The 20791-nt window shown below is 40.1% G+C and overlaps 1 protein-coding gene and 1 long non-coding RNA gene across 30 annotated transcripts in view; one reads left to right on the top strand and one right to left on the bottom strand.

Annotated features, from left to right (window-relative positions):
• The window catches only part of LOC308639171, a 247633-nt gene that overhangs the window by 113702 nt on the left and 113140 nt on the right, over positions 1–20791 (bottom strand). For 14 of the 28 annotated variants that reach the window (XR_014019991.1, XR_014019992.1, XR_014019995.1 and 11 more), the window contains 5 exons: positions 11493–11620; positions 9885–10019; positions 8146–8297; positions 3201–3322; positions 122–2222 (listed from right to left, as the gene is read on the bottom strand). This is a non-coding gene — a long non-coding RNA (uncharacterized lncRNA). Of the gene's footprint in view, positions 1–121; positions 2223–3200; positions 3323–8145; positions 8298–9884; positions 10020–11492; positions 11621–20131; positions 20204–20791 lie in introns of all 28 variants that reach the window. The other 14 variants (XR_014020007.1, XR_014020008.1, XR_014020009.1 and 11 more) reach the window with 11 other exon arrangements.
• Positions 3461–4846, top strand: LOC308639169 (tropomyosin alpha-3 chain-like). 2 transcript variants are annotated; one of them, XM_081277267.1, is made up of 2 exons: positions 3461–4224; positions 4359–4846. In XM_081277267.1, the coding sequence occupies exons 1-2, from the start codon at positions 4157–4159 to the stop codon at positions 4837–4839; spliced, it is 549 nt and encodes a 182-aa protein (XP_081133393.1). In that variant the 5' UTR covers positions 3461–4156; the 3' UTR covers positions 4840–4846. The 2 variants fall into 2 exon arrangements, with proteins under 2 accessions (XP_081133393.1, XP_081133392.1); XM_081277266.1 differs by having other exon boundaries at positions 3490–4846.

Raw genomic sequence — 20791 nt, 5'->3', positions numbered from 1 at the left:
GTATAAACAATGTCTTCACAGTGGCAATCTATCTCCTGATTGCTTGGAATCCCCATTACCAAAAGGTAACAAAACCTATATTTTAGAACAATTGTAGGAAACAGGGTGGTTGGCCACTGACCAGGATGATAGGCTGTTAGACTCCTCGTGGCTCACTGATAGTACAGGCGTGCCCCAGGATGCTGTGGTACACTTCTAGGCTGTTGCTGCTGCTGCTGCTGCTGTTGCTGCTGCTGCTGCTGCTGCATGCCTGCACTGTGGCTGCAAATGCTGTTTGTTGCTGTGGATTCCTACCCTGAATGCAGAACTTGAATACTGAGTCTCCCCCAACTTATGGTCTGAGCTGAGTTACTTGCCTCGATCTGAACATTATATTCTTAGGGGCACCCTTTTCAAATTGACTAGGTTAACCTTAAAAAGGCTCTTCAGAATAAAGTGAGTTTGGATTTATTTCCCAACATTTTGGGGCCAGCTAGATGAGTGCACTTGACCAATTGACAGGGTAACATGGAGAACTGTCAGGACAAACTGTAGCATTTCTTGATTCCCATTCATCCCACCCTGCCCTGTTGAGTAGGAGAACCCTCTTTGGAAGCTCTCATATGTGGTGATTGACACACAGTCAGTGTGATGTTTTAAACTCTGGAAGTAGGCTATGCACTCAGTGAAAAGAGTTATAAATGTAAACTTTTATCACTTGTCTTGCTGCTGTTGTAATTTATCCCCTGACCTAGTGACGTACAAGAGATCATTCCGTTTGTGACTAGCACAAGTATGCTTACTGAAAAATGAAAAGGTGAGAGGGGACTATGTCCTCAATCTCCTAAAACCCCCAAAGACATCATGCAATTGATTCAGGAAGGTAAAATGCCGGATAAAGTCCATGGATCTTTACTGACTGCGTTTGCTTAACAGCATACAGAAGGCCTTAGGCTATCAATCTGGAGCCTCGAGAATAATGATCTCATCACTGTACTGGAAGAGGATCCGGGCTCCTCGAAAATCAACAAGAGGGGCTGTGGCTCAACAGTAGAGTGCTTGCCTTGAACGTGCGAGACCCTGGGTTCGATCCTCAGCACCACATAAAAATAAATAAAGGTATTGTGTCCAAGTATAACTAAAAAATAAATATCTTTTTAAAAAAATCAACAAGAGGGCAACCACTATTGGGGTCCCTTGTTGTGGCTGTAGGAGTTAGATGTAACTTCATACTTGAATAAATGTTCTTCATACTTGAATAAATCCTACTTTTTCATTCTTTAAAAAAAAATTAACTGGGACATAGTACCAGAGGGAGGCCAGCACCCATGCAGAGATCCACTTAGGAAACACCAGAACTTTATGGGGTTAATAAAAGAAACAAAACAGTTGGAGACACAAGGAGACTTAAAAAAAAGAAAGAAACAATGAAAAAGGACTGATACACAAGAGAAAACCATCCTGTCCAAAAGAAATGCTTCTAGACCAATAAGTGTAAACCCCAATCCCTGAAGGCAATTTCAAAAGCTCCAGAATAGAAAAGTCTGCCTAAAGGCAGGTCACAGGATACCTGCTCTACTTTCCCTTTCTGTAACTACTAGAAGACTCATACTGAATTTTTTCCACAAACAACTGATAGGGATTAACTGAGTGGTAACTGAATTGGCAGGGCATAGCTGGAGGAGATAGGGATTGGGAGCGTGGCTATGAGGTACACATTTTGTATCTGGAGAGTAAGTAGAGTCTCCCTCTCTCTGATCACCATGCGAACTGCATCCATCTGCTACATTCTTAGGCCAAGGTCTTCTGCCTCACCTTGAGCCCTGAGGAATGGAGCCTGCTGTCTATGGATTGAGACCTCTGAAACCCTGAACCCTCTAATAAACCTTTCCTCCTCTACAATTGTGCTGGTTGGGTCTTTTAGTCACAGTGGCAAAATAGATGACTAAAACACATGCATTCACAAAAATAGAGATTTGCCATTTGACCCAATTAGAAATCCAAAACATACACTAACATTTATATAGCACAGTTTTATAAAAGAAATTGTATATAATAACAACATATCAATATAAGTTCTGAATTAATATTAGCATTTGCTAAAATGTACTAATTAAGCTAGAAGCAGTGATACAGGCCTGTATTCCAGTGACTCAGGAAAATGAAACATTAGGATCCTAAGTTCAAGGCAGGCTTTGGCAACTTATCATGACTCTCAACTCTCATGGCAACTTAGGAAGACCCTGTCACAAAATAAAAATAAAAAATACATATACGTGGCAGAATATGTAGCTCAGTTGGTAGAGTGTTTGAACATGAACAAGGCCCTTAGTTCAATCCCTAGCACCACCAAAAAATAAATAAAATAAAAAATATAAAGGACTGGAGATGTACTTCAGTGGAAAAGTGCCTCTGGTTTCTAGCGCCAGGAAAAAGACAAAAAAAAAAACAAACAAAAGGGCTGGAGAGGTAGCTCACTGGTAAACTGTCCATGGGTTCAATCCGTAGCATCTAAATAAATAATTAATTAAATGGACTAAATTAATAAGTTCCATACATGATCAATTTCTAGGGTGCAAATACATATACCTGAATCTGAAACAAAAGGAAAATATTTTGTCTGCTATAATATTAGAAAAATAAAAATTTCTACACACAAAGTAGAAGAAAAATAGTTCAGCATTGTTTATTTGTTTGTTTTTCAGTACTAGGGATTAACCAATGGCCTTGAGCATGCTGGGCAAATGCTCTACACATGAACTACATCCCAGCCTTTAAGCCTCATTTTAACTGCATTGTTGCTTCAATATCCTACACTCATGGTACCAATTGTGGCAATATGTCTCATACTGGGTTATAGATGCTATCACACAATGAATGACAAATTAAAATTAAATTAAACCTTTGGCAGTTATACATTTTACTGTGTTGGAAATACTGGGAGTCCTGGGCATGAAAATAAACAGTCAAGACTAATCAGCTCTGTCAACAGGGCAATAAGTTTACTTCCATGCCCAGAAGGGCCCACAGCCATCTAAACCAATGCAGGGGTCCCTGGCAGGCAGTCAGGGTCCTTGCCTATAGGTCAGAGGGGACCTCATTGTCTTTGGGAGAACAGCTATGAAGGAAAAAGGGTACTGGACCACTACTCATTGGTTGGAGCCAACTTCACTATTTCCTATTGGGTTATTTAAAGAAATATATCCTCTACTTGTCCCCACCTCTCTTGTGGTGTTCCCTTATGGTGGGACAGGCCCTCTGGGTTGAGTGCCTTTTGACAGGAACACAGCTTCTCTCAGTTGATCAGGCCAGGTCTCCTTCTCACCTCCTGTGTGTCAAGGAGCTGTAAAATTTTACACTGAGGTATTAACTGTTTGTTAATTTCCATTCGGCTCTTCACTCAGGCTGCCTTTCTTATATCCCAGGTCATTTTACATTTAAGGTTAAATAATGTATTTTGAAAATGGACCACCAGGATTGTCAATTTCTCATAACTAGATAAAATGGGACCCAAAAAGCCCCAGAAAAAAAATAGTTAATATGGTACTGTGAAAGTTAAAACACTGACATTAAAGATGAAAACTTATTATAAAAAGTCAATTAAACAAAAAGACCAGGGACTGGGGTTGTGGCTCAGTGGTAGAGTGCTCACCTAGCACATGTGAGGAACTGGGTTTGATCGTCAGCAACACATAAAAATAGATTTAAAAAATTAAAAAGAAAACATAAAGACCAACACATGTAGGCTTATGGAATAGAAGGCAGAAACAAACTGCTACATACACATTTAAATGATTTTTTTTTTTACTAGAGTGCCAGCACCATTGCATGGAGATAGAACTGTCTTTTAGTTTCAACAAACGGTGAGAAATATGGATATCCATATACCCAAGAATGGCACTGTCCATTTACCTTATACCATATATAAAAATGAACTCAAAATGAACCAAAGACTTGAATATAAAGACTAAAACCATAAATTCTCATAATAAAGTATCAGGCAAAACTTCATGGCTTTGGTTTTGGCAATGATTTCTTGCATATAATACTGATATGCAGGTAGTAAAACTAAAAATGGGAAGGCAGATAACGAGAAGCCGCTGGGTCGGCATCATGGCCGGGATCACCACCGTCAAGGCGGTGAAGCACAAGATCCAGGTTCTGCAGCAGCAAGTGGATGATGCCAAGGAGAGGGCTGAGCTCCTCCAGCGGGAAGTTGAGGGAGAAAGGCAGGCCCGGGAACAGGTTGAGGCTGAGGTAGCCTCCTTGAATCGAAGGATCCAACTGGTCCAAGAGGAGCTGGACTGTGCTCAGGAGTGCCTTGCTACTGCCCTGCAAAAGCTGGAGGAAGCAGAAAAAGCTGCTGATGAGAGTGAAAGAGGTATGAAGGTTATTGAAAACCGGGCCCTAAAAGATGAAGAGAAGGTGGAACTCCAGGAAATCCAACTCAAAGAAGCTAAGCACATTGCAGAAAAAGCAGATAGGAAGTATGAAGAGGTGGCTCGTAAGTTAGTGATTATTGAAGGAGACTTAGAATGCACAGAGGAACGAGCTGAGCTGGCAGAGTCCCGTTGCAGAGAGATGGATGAGCAGATCAGACTGATGGACCAGAACCTGAAGTGTCTGAATACTGCTGAAGAAAAGTACTCTCAAAAAGAAGACAAATATGAGGAAGAAATAAAGATTCTCACTGATAAACTCAAGGAGACAGAGACCTGCGCTGAGTTTTCCCAGAGATCGGTAGCCAGACTGGAAAAGACAATTGATGATTTGGAAGATAAGCTGAAATGCACCAAAGAGGAACACCTCTGTACACAAAGGATGCTGGACCAGACTCTGCTTGACCTGAATGAGATGTAGAGCTCCCCAGTCCCGCCCTGCTGCTGCTCCTCCCTCTGACCCTGACTCCACCTGAGGCCAGCCAGCCCGAAGCTGACCTTGAAACTGAGGGCTGATCTTTAACTGGAAGGCTGCTTTCTCCTTTCAACACCCCCTCGGCCCCCTACCCCCTTGTCTTTTTCACCAAACTGTCTCTGCTTCTTCCCAGACATTCCAGCTGGGCTAGAGGCAGAGCACCTTTGGGAACAGCATTTAAGGGAATGTAAGCACAATGCAAAGTATCTTTAAAAGCATGTTGTGATGTACACATTTTGTAATTACTTTTTTTGTTGTTACAGTAACCATTTGTAAAACATTCCAAATAATTTCATAGCTCTGAAGCAGCAATCTAATTCCCTTCTCACTTTTGGAAGGTAACTTTCCAGCCTAATCCCTATTGCCCTCTCCATAGAGAAGGAAAAGAGGAATAGGCCTGCCTTACTGAGAGCCAAACAGAGCCCAGGGAAAGACTCTACTATGGCAAACCTCATTGCTCTGTGCAAAGTACTAGCCAAACCAGAAAGGTGATTCCAAGAGGAGTTAGCCAAAAAACAAAAACCTTACTATTCAGGTTTTGTTTTATTTTTAGCTTTAAGGTATCTTTAGACAACTGTATTCTTATTTTTTACTTTTTTTCATCAGAAATGACCAAATTAGCATGGTGAGACCTCTGAGACTTTTTGTTTTTCTGGTGCTGGGGATTGAACCCAGGGCCTCGTGCTTCTTTGGCAAATGCTCTACCACTGAGCCATATTCTTAGCCCTGAGACCAAATTTTTCTCCCATCTCTACCCATTTCCCAAGTGTTCACAGAATGGATCATGGGCCCCTTAATCTTGCGTGACCACTTAATTGCTCTCCTGCTTGCTTGAAATGAAATGAAATGAAATGAAATGGAAGGAAGGAAGGAAGGAAGGAAGGAAGGAAGGAAGGAAGGAAGGAAGAAAATTATGTTTTGGCCACTGATTTAGCCATATGAACTCATCTCATCACCCTTTTCTAGGTCTGAAGCTGCTGTATCTAGAAGTGCCATCTCATTGTGTTTTGTATCAGTCAGTGCTGGAGAATCTTGAATAGCTTATGTACACAACTTTTTAAATTTTATATTATTTTGAAACTGCATCTTTGGGGTGGGGTACCTGGCCACCTCGTCTGGCTGTGAGAGTCCTGCAGTCTGGGCTGGCAGTGTGCTGATCTTTCAAAGTTTCTTTCCCAGCCCAATTCCCACATTTTTAGGTGAGGTTTCGTGAGGTCTGTTGGGTGTACATCCTGCAGCTTATTGGCTTAAAATGTATTCTCCTTTGTTGTGGTCTCTTTGGGGCCAGTTGGGAGAAAGACAAACAATAGCACAACTGTTTTGATATTGAATATTGACAAATGTCTTTTTGAAATAAAGAACCAGTCCCTCTAAAAAAAAAAAAAAAAAAAAAAACTAAAAATGATCCAGTTTGACATCAAAATGTCTCACTTTTGTGAATCAATGGTTATAACAGAATGAAAGGACAACTTATAAAATGGAAGGAAATATTTCTAATTATATATTTGACAAACTCTGAAAATACAAAGACATAAACAACTTTTACAAATAAACAACAACAAAATACTGATTTTTAAAAAGGACGTACAAAAAAAAAAAAAAAACGAATCACAAAAAAAAAAATTAAAACAACACAGGACATGAATACATGTTTCTGAAAAAAAGATACACCCAAGGTCAACAGGCACATGAGAAGAGACTCAATATAAAGAATACTAAAATCATTTTAAGGAAAATTCAAAACAAAATGACAATGAGATCTTGCCTCACACACATCATGGTGCCTCGTACACACAAGTACACTAACAAAAAAAAAAAGGAGAGAGAGAGAGAGAGAGAGAGAGAGAGAGAGAGAGAGGAAGGAGAGAAGAAAAACATAACAATTGTTCATAAAAATTGGAGAAATTAGAATTCTATCTTATTTTTATTTTTGTACTGTGGATTGAACTCAGGGTGCTTTACCACAGAGCTACACCCCAAGCCCTGTTTATTTTTAATTTACAGACAGGGCCTCCCTAAGTTGCTCACACTGGGCTGTCTCAACCTTCCTCATTGTTGCCATCCACCTCACCTGACTGAGATATTGGAATTCTTGTGCATAGGTGCTACGAATGAAAAATGGTGCAGCTCTTATGGAAAACAATATGTTGGCCAATTTTTATAATTTTAGATTGTTTTGGCTTCATTTTAAGTTTAAGTTGATTTGGCCCATACCAGAAATAGGGCTTAGATACCCTTAGCACAGTTTTCAATTCTCTTCCCTTCCCAGTTTTTACTGAAATTTACATTATACAACTATTTCCTAGTAACCATCTCCAATACAACCTACTTGACTCATCCACACATAGCCTTGTATACCTTAAACAATTACAGATTCACTCAGGAAATCTGCCTCTGTTAAACCAGGGACCTAACTAAAATAAAGACTTTGGATTTAGGCCTCTGTCTATTTCTGTTGCTCCCCATGGGATGGTTGAGCGTGCATGTCCCAGAAAACTGCACTCATCTTGATGCTCCTGCAAGAGGTGCAGCTCTCTTTAGGATTTCAAAGTCATAAAAACTATTCTTTTCACTTCGTGTGTGTGTTCTGTGTGTGCATATGTATTGTGTGTGTGTGTGTGTTCTGTGTGTGCATGTGTATTGTGTGTGTGTGTGTTGATGCTTTGTCCTCAGTCTTTTTTGTTTCCCCTCTTCAGTGTCCTGCCCGACTGAAATAACACTTTCAAATTCTCCTCATTTCCAGGGCTCTACTACAAGAGTGGCTATCCTGGTAGAAATGCGTTCCCATCTCTGGGGACTTGCTGCCAACTATTTGTCTGCAGTGGCCCTGCAACTTCTACCCATTCTCTTGTTTTATCCCCTCACCTATCCCCCTATATGCCAACACCTGGTGTGCAGTGGCAAGGTCTTCAGTTAAAAAGGCAGGACTATTTCATTGTCACCTCTTCCAGAAGTCTTTAGGAAAATAAAGAAATGTAAATGTGCATCCCTGGTCCTTAGTCTCTCTTCAGTACTAAGAACTTCCAATGACCTTAGCAAATGATTCAGCTATCATTGCACACTGGGGGTTGCTGCAAACCCAAATTTGGTCAAGAGGGTGGTCCTAGAAGAGGACATGGCTACATAAAAAGGACCACCAGAAATGCTCAAACAGGCACCACTAAACAACAGGAATTGGCTAAGGAAACATCCAAAGACAAGGGGAAAAATTTGTTTAGCTGCCTAAAAATATAAAACGTTCTAAAGACTTACTTAAAAGTTGAGGAAGTTGAGGTCTTGCTGGTGGGGGAGATGTCTTAAGGAAAGGCTGCTGCCCAGGGTCACCAGGTCCCTTCTCCATCTTGCTATTCCCCTTTCCATTCAGAAACAGAAACTAATAACAATAACAGCAGGTAGATAAAAATCTAAAGAAAATTTTAAAAAAATAGCTTTGCCTGGCGTGGTGGCACACACCTGTAATCTCAACAAATTGGGAGGCTGAGGCAGGATGATTGTGAGTTCAAAGCCAGACTCAGACTCAGAAATAGCTAGGTTCCAAGCAACTCAGCAAGACCCTGTCTCTAAATAAAATACAAAATAGGGCTGCGGATGTGACTCAGTGGTTGAGTGCCCCTGAGTTCAATCCCTGGTACCAAAAAGAACCTCTAATCAATCTATCTATCTATCTATCTCTTTTTCTTTCTTTCTTTCTCTCTTTCTTTCTTTATTTTTGTGCTGGGAATTGAACTCAGGAGTACTTAATCACTGAACTACATCCTCCAGCCCTTTTTTCATATTGTATATTGAGATAGGGTCTTGCTAAATTCCTTAGGCCCTGTCTAAATTGCTGAGACTGGCCTTGAACTCGAATTCTCCTGCCTCAGCCACCCAAACTGCTGGGATTACAGTCCTGGACCACTGTGCCCAGCTATAGCCTCCAATCTTAAAGAGGTAACTAAATTTAATAGAGAAAAATGGCTACGCCTGCCTTTCCTAAATTTACTATAATCATAATAGTCACTGATTAAAAATATTTTGTTAGACATAAATAGTCCAACATTGTGAATAATATATTAAGATTGAAATAAGTTTTGGCACTTACAAATTACCTTGATAAAACTGGATTCCCTAAATACTCCAGAACTCTTTTTTGTTGTTGTTGTTGCTTTTGGTGGTGCTTAGTATTAGAACCCAGGGCCTTGTGCATGTGAGGCAAGCATTCTACCAACTGAACTATACCCCCAACACTCATATCAAATAGTTCAATTTTCCTACTTGTATGAAGTCAAAGCAGGGCTTTTGAGTAAAAAATTAATTATACAAAGCTTAATTAATAAGGATAGATTATATCAGCTGGTTCTACATTTGACTAACCAAGTTCATCTCTTTTAAAGACGAAACAAATAAATATATAAGGAAAGGAAATAAAAGGTGCTTCATGATGCTTTACTACGACTTAATGCTTTGTTTCCATCTATCAAAGACTTCCTAACTAAAATTCAGTATTATTAAAATTGCTGGCTACATCTGTTCTATCACTAATAAATATACTGTACGATAGATTTGGATAAACTATTTCATTCAGTGACTATTCCTGCAGCTTTGAAGCTGCATGGTGCCTCTATCTCCAAAGGGATACAACTCACCTTTTCTAGGCTATATAGATATGATATAAGAGCACCTTTGTTGTTACCCACAACCTCAGCATATAAGATCTTGATAACATGGACCTTTTTCCAGGAACCCAGGCATGACATCTGTTATGGTTAGGGTTAGAATTAGAATTAGGTTTAGGTTCAGGGTTAGGGTTAGGATTAGGGTGTGAGACACTGCAAGAAGGTTCAGAGGAGAAATCACTGGATTGTGAGAGTTATAACCCAATTGGTGAATTAATCCCCTGATAGGGATTAACTGAGTGATAACTGAAGTGGTAGGGTGAAGGAGGAGGGAAATGGGGTTGTGACTTTGGGGTATATATTTGAACATGGCAAGGGGAATCTCTCTAGGCTTACTGATCATGATGTGAGCTGCTTCCCTCTGCCACACTCTTCTGCCATGATGTTCTGCCTCATCCCGAGTCCCAAGGAGTAGAGCCAGCCTTCTATGCATTGAGCCTTTTCCTCTTCTACAGTTGTTCTTGTCGGGTTCTTTTAGTTGCAGCATCAGAAAAGCTATGTCACATTAAGGGTTCTCTCTTCTATGATGATTTATCTGAAATACTCATTAAGTAAGCATATATATATATATATATATATATATATATATATATATATATATATATAAATATAATATGGGCTGGGGATGTGGCTCAAGCGGTAGCGCGCTCGCCTGGCATACATGCGGCCCGGGTTCGATCCTCAGCACCACATACCAACAAAGATGTTGTGTCCGCCAAGAACTAAAAATAAATATTAAAAATATATATATATATAATATATATATATATATAATATATATATAATATATATATATATATATATGCACGCACACACACACACACACACACACACACACAAATATATATCCCCAATGTCTTTTCTTAGCACTTTTTGGCCACTGGTTACAACATATTCTGGTCTTCATTTACATATTTTACTTATGAATTAAAATCAATAGGCATTCCAATTGATTTGGTCAAGAGGGTGGTCCTAGAAGAGGACATGGATGCATAAAAAGGACCACCAGAAATACTCAAACAGGTACCACTTAAACAACAGGAATTGGCTAAGGAAACATAAAAAAAAATGATTCCACACAATGCAAAAAAAAAAAAAAAAAAAAAAAGAAAGAAAAGAAACAAACAACAACAAAATCCGCAAACCTCTGTCAAAATAAAAGCTTTGGCAATGAAATATCTCTGGACCACTCATAATGGCCAATAGTTGCCTTGGGGCTTCCTACGCAAGAACTTGCTCCTTGGTCTCATGCTAAACACCATCAAAGCAATAATGACAGGCTGACTACTGGGTTCTCATGGATATAAATACTTGTCATGGTTAATGTGGATTATACTCTTGATGGGGTTGAGACATGCCTAGGAAACATGAGTAAATCTATAAAGGTTTTGTCTCTCATCACTCCAATAATTCCTTAATGAAAGGTCAAAGCATCCCAGGGCCCATTGTATGAACCATGTCTTTCCTGTATTCTTTTTTTTTTCTTTAAAGAGAGAGAGAGAGAGAGAGAGAGAGAGAGAGAGAATTTTAATATTTATTTTTTAGTTATTGGCAGACACAACATCTTTGTTTGTATGTGGTGCTGAGGATCCAACCCGGGCCGCACGCATGCCAGGAGAGCGTGCTACCGCTTGAGCCACATCCCCAGCCCTCTTTCCTGTATTCTGACGTCTGATATCTCTGCCTGGGCTGACCTTGGAGGATTGTCCCTTTCCAGGGCTAAGCAGTTCCCAGAGAAAGTAAACAACTGGCCTGTAATAGTGGATGTCATATCACAGCAACCACTGCAGACCTACAACTCCAGCTACCTCCTTTATTGACTTCTCACACTATGGGCCACTGTTCACCTACCTTACGCCCCTAGGTCCAGGTATCACCAACCTAGCCCTTATGCGCTGGAGCCTGCTGAAATTACTAAATCTAAGGAATCTGAATCCTTCTTACTCGGCTTTGCCCATTCCTTTCCTTCCAGATGAAAATAAAAGCTCTTGCCTCTCCATTCGAGTTGTGGATGACCTTAGTGGTTGCCCATCTGCTCCCTCACTGGGTGGCATGTCCTCTCTTCTTGAGATCTGTGACAATAAAAAAGATTTTCAATGGCAATAATCTCCTCATTCCTTGGAATCATCATTCCTAAAAAGTAATAAAATCTATATTTTCAGAAAAAGTGGTGCAAAGGAAGAGGGTGCTTTAGCATCACAGTGGGATGGTATGTTCCAAGACTTTTCTTATGAATATTGCAAGCAGGTACTAGCAGATTGTGGCATATTCTCAGGATGTTGCACTTTTGCACTGTGTTACACTTTTGCATTGTGACACTGTCTGGGTGTTGCTGTAGATTTCCACTGAAAATTCAGAAGTTGAAACTTGAATCCTCCACAAGTTCAGATCTGAGCTGTGTTACTTGCCTAGATCCAGATTCAAACTCCTGGGGGCACCCCTTTGTTATACTGACAAGGTCAACTTATAAAAGACTCTTCTTAAGTGCTTCAGGTGTGATTTTTCTCAACTGTTAAGGACAGGATTGGTGTGTACACAGGATGCACTGAGAAGTGATGGGATAAACTACTGCACTGCTATTTTCGACTCATCTCAGTCTGTCCTATGGAGTGGAAAGAGAGCCCTCTCGGGAGGTTCTCCTGTGTTGTGATCAACACAGAGTCACTATAATGGTGTTAGGTAGCAGGTAGATTTGAGCAGTGGGACCAAGCAGTTTAAAAGTTGAATTTCAGCCAGGTGTCCTGGAGCATGCCTATAATTCCAAGGACTCAGGAGGCCTTGGCTGGAGGATTGCAAGTTCAAGGCCAGCCTCAGCAACTTAGTGAGACTCTAAGCAAATTTGAGACCCAGTCTCAAATGCTAAGGATGTACCTCAGTGGTTAAACACCCCTGGGTTCAATCCCTGGTCCCAAAGACAAAAAAAAAAAAAAAAAAAAAAAGTTAATTTCTTACATTGAGACTACTTGCTAACTCTCAGCCTTTAAGAATCTCACACAAGGCCATTAAGATCCAGCTTTAGGTTAAAAAGATAGCAATATATCACAACCCATGACTACATGTCATCTTCAGGGTTATTCTTTCTTCTTAGGGCTCAGGAGTTCAGATTCTTTTTTGGATCTGTACCTCCACTGATCAAAAGAATACAAGTTACCCTTATCAGGACAGGACCCAGATGAAAGAGGGCCTTTGTGACCTTTATGCAAAGATCCCTCAGGATGTCACACAGCTGATTCAGGAATATAAAATTCCCAAATAATATGCATGAACCTCAGTTGTATACTCTGCCTTTCCAGAAAAACAAGGAACTTATGTAAGGACCTGGAGGTTCAAAACACTCTTAAGGCCCCTGTCTCTCTTGGAAGTAGATCCAGGCCCCTCACAGCTGAACTGGAACAAACTATAGAAAGAGGCCACCACCTATGCCCAGAGCCACTTGGGCCAACCAGAACACAAAAGAAACAAACACAAAAGGATTGAGGACTTAAACACACACACACACACACACACACACACACACACACACACATTGTAAAGAAATTAATACTTCAAACAAAAGACAAGGAGGGGCTATTAGAGTTCTCTCAGCAAACACTACTTCGAAAAGTAATAATATTGAAAAGGCAGAGAACAAACATGCTGCCTACACACAGTACAGTGGGCACCTGCCCTACCCCACTCTTCTTGTAACCACTTAGAATGTCCATACTGAGTTTCAGCAAAGACAACTACTATGGTTTCAGTATAAGATACAGAGGAAAAGGGGATAAAGTGGAGGCGGTCGGGGGGTAAGAAAAGACAAGATCCTCTACATAGAAGGGAAAAAAATAAAAGGTAAAAAAAAATTACATTGGAGAATGGGGTTGTAGCTCAGTACTAGAGTGCTTGCTTCGCATGCATGAGGCACAGAGGTTCGATCCTCAGCACCACATAAAAACAAATAAGTATAATAAAGATATGTGTCCTCTGCAACTAAAAATAATATTTTAAAAAATTACATTGGTAAATATTATGGTTTGGATGTCAGTTATCCCCCAAAAGCTCATGTGTGAGATAATACAAGAAGGTTTAGAGGAGAAATGATTGTGTTATGAGAGCCTTAACCTAATCAGTGAATTAATCCCCTGATAGGGATTAACTGAGTAGTAACTGAAGATGGGTACGGAGCAGCTGCAGGAGGTGGGTCATTGGGGGTGCACGTTTGGGGCATACATTTTGTATCTAGTTAGTGGAGTCTCTCTCCCTCTCTCTGCTTTCTAATCATCATGTGAGCTGCTTCCCTCTACCACAATCTTCTGACATTATGTCCTGCTTCACCCCAAGGCCTGAGGAATAGAGCTGGCTGACTATGGATTGAAAACTCTGAAACTGTGAGCCCCCCAAATAAACTTTTTCTCCTCTAAAGTTGTTCTTGGGGCTGGAGTTGTAGCTCAGTGGTAGAGCACTTGCCTAGCATGAGTGAGGCAGTAGGTTTGATCCTCAGCATCACATAAAAATAAATAATAAAAAGATATTGTGTCCACGTACAACTAAAAAATATTAAATAAATAAATAAACAAATAAAGTTGATATTGTCAGATCTTTCAGTCAGAGCAGCAAAAAAAAAAAACAAAACAAAAAAAAACAAAAAAAACCTGACTAAACCAGAAATTGGTAACTGAGAGTGGAGTCATTGCTGGGCCTAACCTGACCATATGGTTCAGAAGCTTTTGGAGCTTTTTGAAATTGGTGGGAGGAATTTTGAGATACTTAGCAGTGCAATCTGGAAATGTTTTAGCGGAACTTAATGGCCAGTTCTGCTGGGAGCTCAGAAGACCAGAATGGCAATAGAACTGAGCACAATAAAGTCTGGGCTCATGAGGTTTTAGAAGAAAAGGAGAATATTCTTGGCAATTGTACTACAGGCCATTTGTGTAACATTCTGGCTGAGACGTTGTCTGCATTTTGGTCATGTCCTGTGACTTTCTGTGAGGCTGATTTTAAAAGTGATGGACTCCTTTATCTGGTGGAAGAAATGTCTAGGCAGCATAGCATTCAGGTGGTGGCATGGATATTGCTGGTAGTTTTTAGCCAAATTTATTTTGATAATTAGGAGCAGAAAGCAGAGCAAAAAGATTTGACTTTAAGGGCCAGGGTAAAACTGAAGCTAAGGAAGTTGTAGTTGTTGTAAAGACATTGTTGACCCTAAAGTGCAACATCCGCTGACCAAACCTGCAGGAATGGAGCCAAGACAAGCCAATTAGAAAGGCTACTTGGAATGTCATCAACAGGGCCACAGGGTTGAAGCTATAAGCCCTTTGGACAGAACATCACCAGGTACCCCAGTCAATTAAACATAAAGACAGGAGCTGAGATTGTGGCTTAGTGGTAGACTGCTTGCCTCACATGCGTGAAGCACTGGGTTCTTTCCTCAGCAACACATAAAAATAAAGATATTGTGTCCACTTATTTAAAACAAATTCTAAAAAAAAAAAAAAAAAAAAAAAAAAGAATGATACCAGATGATACATGTCCAGACACCTATAGACCTCAAGAATGGCAGAAAATCTTTCAAGTGGTATTATGTACACTTGAATGTTTCACCTAACTGCTACAAAACATAAGTGAGTATTCAGTAATAAATTAGAATGAATTAAAATGGTCCAAATTATATTGTTACATTGTGAGCATGTATATGAAAAAGGAATCCCAATATTATATAACTCTAATGCACCAATAAAAAGTCTTTAAAAGGCCTATAAACCATGTGTCTAAACATTTAAAAGTAATAAATTAACTGTTTTAGTGAGCTTTTTTTGCTACTGTGACTAAATGACCTGACCACAACTGTAGAGGAGGAAAATTTATTTTATGGCTCAGTTTCAGAGGTCTTAGTCCATAGAAGGCCGGCTCCATTCCTCAGGGTCGCAGAACAGCATGGTGGAAGAGCGTGGTAGAGAGAAGCAACTCACATCATGATCAGAAAACAGACAGGTCTCTACTTGCCAGATACAAATGTATACCCTCAAACCTATGCCTCCAATGCCACCCTACCAGCCTTCAATTACCACTCAGTTAATCCCTGGCGGGGTGGGGGGTGGGGGGATTAATGCACTGATTGGATTAAGGCTCTCACAAGTAATCATTTCTTCTCTGAACTTTCTTGCATTGTCTCACACATGAGCTTTGGGGGGGCACACCTCATATCCAAACCATAACATTAACAAATTGTTTAAAAAAAAAAAAAGAAAAGAAAGAAAAAGAATGTAGTACTGTTACATGCTACACTGTAAATGAACCTCGGAAACATTATGCAATGGAAAATAGTTACAAAAAGGCCACATACTGATTCTGTTTATACAAAATGTCCAGAATACCCAAACACATAGACAAAGTAGATGAGTGGTTACCAAGCAATGAATGAATGGGATGATTGGGACTAACTGATAATAGGTACACAGTATCTTTTTGGTGAAGGAAGTGTTCTACAACTGGATAGTGTTGATGGCTACATGGCCAGGTGGGTGTGCTGGGAACCACTGAAGTGTACGCTTGGCAATAAACTGGTATAAAAATAAGGGAGTTCACTAGGTGCAGGGGAACACACCTGTAATCCCAGCAACTTGGGGATCTGAGAAGAGGAATGCAAGTTCAAGGCCAGCCTCAGCAATTTAGTAAGACCCTAAGCAACTTAGGGAGACTCTGTCTCAATAAATAAATAAATAAATAATAAGCATTTTTAAGAGCTAAGGAAGGGCACTCTGGTGCCTATAATCCCAGTAGCAGACGCAGGAAGAGTTCAAAAAGCCAGCCTCAGAAACTTAGCAACGTGTTAAGCAACTCAGTGAGACCCTGTCTCTAAATAAAAGACAAAAAAGGGTGGGATGTGACTCAGTGGTCAGGTGCCTCTGGGTTAAACTTAAAAAAAAAAAAAAAAAAAGGAGCTCATTCTAAGTACAATAGGTAAATAATTAAAGTACAATATTCATTTTTTATTTTATGTTTCTGTCATGGGGGAGATGGGTATTGAACCTAGGATGCAATAACAGTGAGGTATATCCCCAGCCCTTTTTACTTTTTATTTTGAGATAGGATCTCATTATGTAGCTTAGGGCCTCAGGAAGTGCTGAGGCTGGCCTTGAATTTGTAATCCTCTAGTCTTGTCACCGGGATCACAGATGTACCCTTCTGTGCCTGGCTCCAATGCTTATTTGCTATATTCCTTCTTAAGTAATAAGACCATTCTTCCTTTTCTCTTTTGTGTTCGGGTTTCTGGGATCTTTTGAGTGCACCCTTGTTTTCTAAACTGCATTGCTTAGAAACCATTTAAAATTTAATTTAAGTACCCCACAAATTAGTCTTTTCACCATTGAAGCAGCATGACTGGCTGCCTCCTTGGCTATGTTGTTAACAGAAACTCTAACCCTAAGCCTGGGACCCTTCATACCCACTATGCTCTTGGAAATAGAAAGAGCAACCCACACTTTTCATGGCTACTTAGGCAAAATATGTACCCTCTGATAGACCATAAGAGGAATAGAGGGTGGCTTCCCCTGGCCTCAGGCTTTTGTTAGATGTCATAATACTGCCTAGCCACCTGGGGCCACAGAAAATATGCTTACCAGAAAATCCTTTGGGATTAACTGAGTGAATAGTAATTGTAGTTCACATACTATGTGAAAAGCCATAGGCCCACAGGTCAGGCTGCAGCACATGTGAAATTACACTCATTTGAACCTAAACTTCCATCAAGACCACGAAACAACAAAACACACATACAAACTCTAATGGTGGTGGTCCACTTTAAAAGGCTTTGCATATAGCACCAGCTGCACTGCTATGGCAACTTTATTTTTTAAAAGGACATGTTTCACTCCCTTTTCTTCCCTAATATCTCTTCCTTCCTAATCTCAAGAGGAAAAGGGTTAACTTTCTTCCCCATCCTAGAAAGAATTACTTGTGGGCTAGGGTTGTGGCTCAGAGGTAGAGTGTTCCGTAGGCTTGAGGGACTAGGTTCTATCCTCAGCACCACATAAAAATAAAATATTGTCTCCACCTATAACTAAAAAATAAAGATTCTTTTTTTTTTTTTTTGTATAAAGAATTACTTATTTTGGGGCACACACCCACCCCAGAAACAAAGTAATCCAGACTTTGGGGCTACCACCAGAAGACCTCAGAAATGACTATCTCCCAAATTAACAAGTGAATTAAAACTCTTTGGACAGAAAACATTTGAAATTTAGCCTTTGAATCATCTCTTTAAAAGCCCTCTTTTTTTTTTTTTTTTTTAAAGAGAGAGTGAGAGAGGAGAGAGAGAGAGAGAGAGAGAGAGAGAGAGAGAGGGAATTTTTAATATTTATTTTTTAGTTCTCGGCGGACACAGCATCTTTGTTGGTATGTGGTGCTAAGGATCGAACCCGGGCCGCACGCATGCCAGGCAAGCGCGCTACCACTTGAGCCACATCCCCAGCCCTAAAAGCCCTCTTGCACAGAATCACAGCCTCTCATTTGCTAGCAAAGCAATAAAACTTCCTTTTCCTTTTTCTCAAAATGATGTCCTTGCTATTGGATTGGCATCAGGATAAGGATTAAGCTTTCAGTAACAAAATCACTCTAGTGGGCAATTACATGGTATTTCATTAACTATTGATCATATTCGCTTAGATTTATAAATTGGAACTCTTGTGCACAAGTGATGTGAAAAATGGTGCGGCTGCTATGGCAAAAATTTGGTGAATTCTTAGAATTTTAGATGGTTTTGGCTTCTATTTTAAATTTAAGTTGACCTTTCCCATACTAGAAGCAGGGCTTACATGCCCTTAACACAGCTTCCATTTCTCCTATCCTCTTAGTTCTTCAACAAGACCATTCCAAAAATCTACCTTATAGACCATCTCCTAATAATCATCTCCCTTTGCTACAGTTCAATACAACCTATTTGACTCATCCACTCATGTTCACATCCCACAAGAACTCTGCAGATGTGCCAAAGAAACTCCTACTCAAGTCACTGTGGGCCTCCAGGGAGCTCCTGTCTACTTACTATGATTTACCAATCTTAGCTCCACTCAGGAAACTTGCCTGAATTAAAAACCATGAACTTCAACAAATGTTTTGGCCTTAGGTCAATCTCTGTCTCTCTTGTACCTCACCTTCTTTTCGAGTGTGCATGTCCCACAAGAATGCACTCTTACTGATGGTCCTGCAGGGTCTGCTGCCCTCTTCTCTTTAGGATTTCAAAATAATAAAATATTTAACAATAAAAACTGCTCCTTCACGTTTGTGTTTGAGTCTGTGTGATTGTGCTGCCTCCTCAGTGTGTTGCCTCACTGAAACATCCCAATCAAATTCACCTCCTGTCCAGGGTTCTCCTACAGAGTGGCTATCTTGGCAAAAATAAACTGGACACGGGTCAGAAATTTCAGGCAACATGTGTTCCCCATTACTAGGGACATGCTGCCATCTATCTGTCTCCAGCGGCACTGCAGCATCCACCCCTTCTTTTGTTTCATTGGCTATTCTTCCCCCCCCCCCCCCCAGCCATCCCCCTATGCACAAACACCTGGTGTGAGTGGCAAAAGGCTTAATTTAAAAGCCAGGAAAACCCATTGTCACCCTGCAGAGAAGCGCTTAGCAAAATAAAGAAATGTAAATGCACATCCGTTGTCCTTGGGCTCCTCTGAGAGCTGGAAACTTCTTGCAAGCTTGGCAAAAGACTCAGCTGTCATAACCCAAGGAGGGCCTTGCAAACCCAAAAGTGGTCAACTGGGTGGTCCTAGGAGAGGACTTGCCTGCATAGGAAGAGGACCATAAACCACGAGAAATGCTCACTACATGCTCCACTTAAACACTAGGAATTGACAAAGGAAGCGTCCCAAGACAAAGGGGAAAAGTTTTAGCTGCACAGAAATATAAGCCATTGTAAAGCCTTTACTTAAAAGATGAAGAAGTGGGAGGAAGGGAATGGAGTATGGTGGTAGGAAGGGCTGCTGCTCGTTGTCAACAGAACCTTTTCCCATGGCTCTATTCCTCTTCTCAATCAGAAAAAGAAACTTAAAATAAGAACTTCTGTCAGATAAATTCCTAAAACACATTTAAAAATGTTTAAAGGAAAAAAGGCTGTCACTTAAGCCAGTTACAAAGCAAGGAGAAAAATAAGGGGAACTTTTAGTACTTAGGGATCACCACATATAGAGAACACAATGCAAGGACTAGACTACATAAATTACTTATTAAGTCATAAACACTAACTTTTGATAAACTACACCAATTGACAAAAATTCACTGGGCTAATAATACTGGGGCTCCAAATTGGTACACCTGGGATCCCATGAAATTTTAAAATTCTGCAGCTTTCAATCTTCAACAGGTAACTAAATATAATACAGAAAAAAAAATGGCTATGGCTGCCTTCCCACACTCATAATACTCACTGTTCCAAAAATTTCTATATTGGTCATATATACTCTGACACAAAGAATATACTGAAGTAAGCTTGTGCGTCTACAAATTAGCTTGATAAAATGGGATCCCATTTACACTGGGTTAAAACAGTTCAACAGCTCTATTAAGTTAATACAGGACTTTTGAGCATATAAACATACCTAGCTAATCAAGAAGAAATTGACGCTAGTGTCTGTTTTCTCAATTGACAGGCCAATTTGATCTTCTTAAATCTGAAATAATAAGTAAAATGAATAAGAGGCTAGCAGAGGGAAAGAGGGCACACCTGGGACTAAAATGGAGCAAATTACATTCCATGCATGCATGATTATGTGAAAATAAACTCTAGTATCACGTGTGACTATAATGCACCGATACAATCGTTTTTAAGAAATAAAAAATGCTTTATGGTGCTTTACCCAAACCTTAATACTTTGATTCCATCCTTAAAGCCTCCCTAAACAATAGTTAATAAACTAAAAAAGTCATGCTGTTTATTTAAATGTCCAGGAATCGGGATACGTTAAGAACACCCTCTTCCAGGCAGCCATGTCTGACACACATACGAAGTACATATAAAGTCAAGGTTTTTTTGTATTTCCTAATCTCAGATGCAACATAGCTCTCATTTAAATATGTTCTGGGGCTGGTGATGTGGCTCAAGCGGTAGCGCGCTCGCCTGGTGTGCGTGCGCCCGGGTTCGATCCTCAGCACCACATACCAACAAAGATGTTGTGTCCCCCGAGAACTGAAAAATAAATATTAAAAAAAAAATTCTCTCTCTCTCTCTCAAAAAAAAAAAAAAAATTATAAAAATGTCC

Source organism: Spermophilus citellus (assembly GCF_964194105.1).
Source record: "Spermophilus citellus genome assembly, chromosome: X".
NCBI classification, from domain to species: Eukaryota; Metazoa; Chordata; class Mammalia; order Rodentia; family Sciuridae; genus Spermophilus; species Spermophilus citellus.
Note: the sequence above shows the minus strand (reverse complement) of the source record. Positions and strands in the feature narration are given on the sequence as shown.

What these genes read in the sequence shown, in the direction of transcription:
- LOC308639169 (XM_081277266.1), top strand. Translation starts at nt 4,033, where the DNA reads ATGCAGGTAGTAAAACTAAAAATGGGAAGGCAGATAACGAGAAGCCGC.